The sequence below is a fragment of the Lampris incognitus genome, chromosome 1, assembly GCF_029633865.1.
Source record: "Lampris incognitus isolate fLamInc1 chromosome 1, fLamInc1.hap2, whole genome shotgun sequence".
NCBI lineage: Eukaryota > Metazoa > Chordata > Actinopteri > Lampriformes > Lampridae > Lampris > Lampris incognitus.
In genome coordinates this window covers 99,451,636-99,455,720 of record NC_079211.1, presented here as the reverse complement: position 1 = coordinate 99,455,720, position 4,085 = coordinate 99,451,636, and the positions used below count along the sequence as shown (strand labels likewise).

General features: G+C 49.9%; 1 protein-coding gene across 1 annotated transcript in view; it reads right to left on the bottom strand.

Annotated features, from left to right (window-relative positions):
• Positions 1-4,085, bottom strand: part of sema6a (sema domain, transmembrane domain (TM), and cytoplasmic domain, (semaphorin) 6A) — a 133,336-nt gene that overhangs the window by 74,200 nt on the left and 55,051 nt on the right. The window contains exons 2-3 of the mRNA XM_056278492.1: positions 1,124-1,292; positions 8-17 (exon numbers count right to left, since the gene is read on the bottom strand). Coding sequence (XP_056134467.1) covers positions 8-17; positions 1,124-1,223 — 110 coding nt within the window. The 5' untranslated portion in view covers positions 1,224-1,292. The remainder of the gene's footprint in view (positions 1-7; positions 18-1,123; positions 1,293-4,085) is intronic.

Below are 4,085 nucleotides of genomic sequence, written 5' to 3'. Positions count from 1 at the left end.
GGGATACTGCTTTGTGTCTGCGGGTAGGGGAAAGAGAGGAGGAATTACAAATGCAACAAACCCTGCATGACCAAGAGAACGGCAAACCCGTAAACCTGCACATCGGGAGCCATAAACGCGTGAAATGAATATTAGTCCCTTTCCTTGATGGCATTTATTCAAGCAAGCAAAAGTGGCATTTGATACCAACAAAGTTTTTGTTGCCCCCCCCACCCCCCACCCTCACCCCAAGTGTGCTTTATTCCATACGTTTTGGCGAGGTGAAAAAGGTCAGCCAGGGATGTATGTTGAAATCCCACGGCTGCCATAGATCATACACTAAAATGGCTGTGTGTGCCGTGTAAACATAGGACCCCTAAGTGGCTTTGGAGGGGAGAAAAAAAAGGCCGCTTTGAGTAAACAGCAGGCTGGTTGGCGGGCTGCTCTCTCCAACTCGCATGGCCAGGAGGCACAGCGTTATGCCCAGAGCAAAAGACGAAGGGAGCGAGGGGGAGATGGGAGAAAGGCAGAGAACAATGAGGCGTATCTTTATAGGCTGCCACAGCGTTTACACTATCACACACAGCATTAGCAGGCCCGACAGAAAAATAGCGGATTATCCTTTGATGTGGGGCGAGCTCCGTTTCCAACGCTGCTTTAAGTCCTCCATTTTGGTGTATGTAGGGGCCTGTCCCCGGGTGCCAAATTACACTCCATGCCATCGAAACGCATTTGGAGTGGGGGGGTGGGGGGGTGGAGGGGCTGGGCGTACAGGGGGGGGGGTAAAAGATGAGGGAGTTGTAGAGCAGCACGAGGACAAAACAGAGTGAGAGAGAGGTGAAGAGGGGATGGGAGGAGGGGGGGGGATTTGTGATGGGATAAAATGGGGAAAACAAAGAAGACAAAGAAAAAGGCTGAGGGGAGAAGGCGAGGGAGGACTTTCGATGAGACGAGGAATAGCGCGCCGCCATGGGTAAAGACCTGAAAATTTAAAAAAAAAGAAGAAGAAGAAAGAAAACAGGAAAAGGAAGAGATCTGATGTGAGGAGGACTTGCGGGGGATGATAAGTGTGCTCGCAAAGTAGTAGAAAGAAAGAGAGAGAAAGACAAAAGAAACGAATGGAGAGGGAGAGAGGCATACTTACAGTTGCCATGTGAAATACTGATGGGCTCTGAGTCTTCGGGGAAGCCCGCCCCAGCTATTTGCAGTAGCGTGAAGTAGAGCAATAAGGCCTCCGACCTCATGGTCGCACCAACGCTGCTGCTGCTGCTGCTGCTGCTGCTACTGGTCCTCGACACTGGATTTACTTCAGCCTGCAGAGAGAGAGAGAGAGAGAGAGAGAGAGAGAGAGAGAGAGAGAGAGAGAGAGAGAGAGAGAAGAGAGAGAGAGAGAGAGAGAGAGAGAGAGAGAGAGAGAGAGAGAGAGAGAGAGAGAGAGAGAGAGAGAGAGAGAGAGAGAGAGAGAGAGAGAGAGGAGAGAGAGAGAGAGAGAGAGAGAGAGAGAGAGAGAGAGAGAGAGAGACGGGGCAGAGAAGGGAGATGAAAAAGATGGAGAGCAGAGAGAGGAGGGCGAGGAGAGAGGAGGCAGGGCGGGAGGGTTGGGAGAGAGAAAGACAGGGAACACGACAAAAAGTAAGTCAAGTAAATCCAATCTCATCCGACCGCCTCCTAAATTACGTCCCCGCTGTACGTGGAGGATGCAGATGTCGGTGGGGCCGGAAGAGAGAGAGAGGATTCCGCCAAACGGCGCTGGAGTCCACCTGCAGAAGCCGCGTTTTGCGCGGCCCATTGCGATGGGCGCGAGGTGCACATTTGTATATGTGTGTTTTCGATGACTCAAGTAAGCCGCGTTGCAGGCGAAACAGAATTAATTGGATTAGGGTGGTAATATGCGTCATAGATCGATGTCAGGCAGAGGCAGATCTGTTTCCCTCTCTCTCTCTCGCTCTCTCGCTCTCTCTCTGTGTCTCTGAATAACAGGGCCTAGCAAAGTGGGAGAGCTCTTGTTGAGATTAGCCTTTGGTGGAGTATCCGCAGCACCTCAGGCTGAAGAGGGATGGCATGGCAAGTGCCTCATTTCCCACTTGTCACTCTCCCCACACAAGAGTCGCAATCAGAGCAATCCCACTTTTGATGGGTTTTCTGTGCCCCCGCTCATGTCTCCATCTGTCCCCCGGTGAAGCGATGTGGAGAACACCGGCGGTGCTGATGCCAGACAGATATAGGGTGGAGGGTCCTCTACACTCTGCAGCACCACACAGCAGGGCTTTTAGAGTCACCCGTACGTAGCCCGACGCCTTCTCCTCTCCCTTTTTGCAGGTAATTTCTTACCGTACTGGCAGTTTACCTAAACCTGTAACCTCCCTATCGTCCCCCTCGGAGGAGGGACGACTGTTTGTTGCGGTTGCCTATTTTCCACAAGATGGAAAGAGGAAAGAAGTGGAACCGGCGCTTTTCTACCTCCTTCTTGGCGACTCAATCAGTTTGTATCTCAGTGTGTAATTTCTGCGGCTTGAATGAAAAACGTTGCCTATCTGCCCAGTCCTGCCCACCGGTGACTGAGTACGTTTACAGCGGAGACCCCCGAGTTGTGCTGATCCATCCTACTACGGCAAGTGAGCTTCTTTGCCGTCTTTAACTGCACTTCATGGAAACAAATTGCCCCCATAAATCATCCAAGACAATTACTGCATCCACGATCTAATCACGAATAAAGCTTTTTAATTTCCATAGAGTACTTCCCCCCCCCTCCCTTTTCAGCTGTAGGCTAGAAGGTTAGTAGGTAGATAGGGTAGCGGATGCTTTAGGGGTTGAGAAATTGAATGAAACAGTTGATTTAATTTGCTCCAGTCTGATAAAGTTGTTTATCCCCACGCCCTATTTTCCTTCCCCCTTTGCGTGTCCGAGGGGGAACGAAGAGGGGCTGAGAGAGGGGGACGCAGGAGGAAGAAAGATAGAGACAGCGAGAGAGAAAGAGAGAGAGAGAGGCAATCCCCCCCCCCCCCGCTCCTGTGAATCTCATTGTGGAGAGGAATGAAAACACTATTCATTGAGAGAATCGCTTTAACACTGAGAAGAATACCAATACTAAAGCCCAGCGACGACCTTGATCTCACAAACCTCTCCATCCCGCTTCGCTCCTCGGCCTCTTCGGCCTCCGCTTCCCTCCTCTGTCACTCCTGGCCTATTCTCCCTACACTTTTTTTTTTGGAAAGATAATGTATATTTTATAAAGCCAGGAACCTCGAAATTGATTTTTCCTGACCTTTGCATTTTTTTCCACACCACCACGACAAGGTTGACTGAGCTACTCGCTATCTCGCCGTCACTCTTCATTTGTACCCCTGGTAGAATACTTGTGTAGTATATATGTGTAGTATATATGTGTAGCATTTATGTGTAGCATATAGATGTTTTCTTCAGAACTGCGCTCCAGATATTATTTGTCTTATAACAGTTGAGTAAAACCTCCCCGGAGCATTAAAATGGGCTTGCTTCCTTAACCTTGACCCGGAAGCTCTCTGGTAATTGACCGACCAATGAGCAGGAAGCGGATTAGGGCGGGAGGCGGGCCCAGAGGGAGCTGAGCAGGCGGTGAATGACAAATGGAGGCTGTGCAGAAGAAGCAAACAAGTAGGCGACCGCTTCTAATGGCCTCTGACAAAGTCAACACCACGGCATGATGAATGGACCCGGTTCCACGACTGTACTCCTAGATACGACTGGACCGCTTTACTTTTCAGACGTTGAATAAAGATCTCAAACTACAAAATCTGTGTCCTGCACAAATATGTATGTTGTTTGCTGTTGCGAAATGAGACTAATGTCGGGGAGCTAATTTCAGTCCGTGCATTAATCTTCCGCGAGACAAGGGATGCAAAACAGAGGCCGCTAAACGTGCGGCAACATCTTCGATCTAAATCAATGAGGTGCGCGATAGGATGCGAAAGCATTACCCAAGCTACCTTACACTGCCCGCCTATGCTACGCAGGATAAATTGAGCACAAAATGACCAAAGTGAAACTCTAAGGCTTCAAATGGCCCTTTCATTAACAACTGCCACACATGAGTAGCGGGCGGCAGAGAAATGCATTCTGTCTTTACC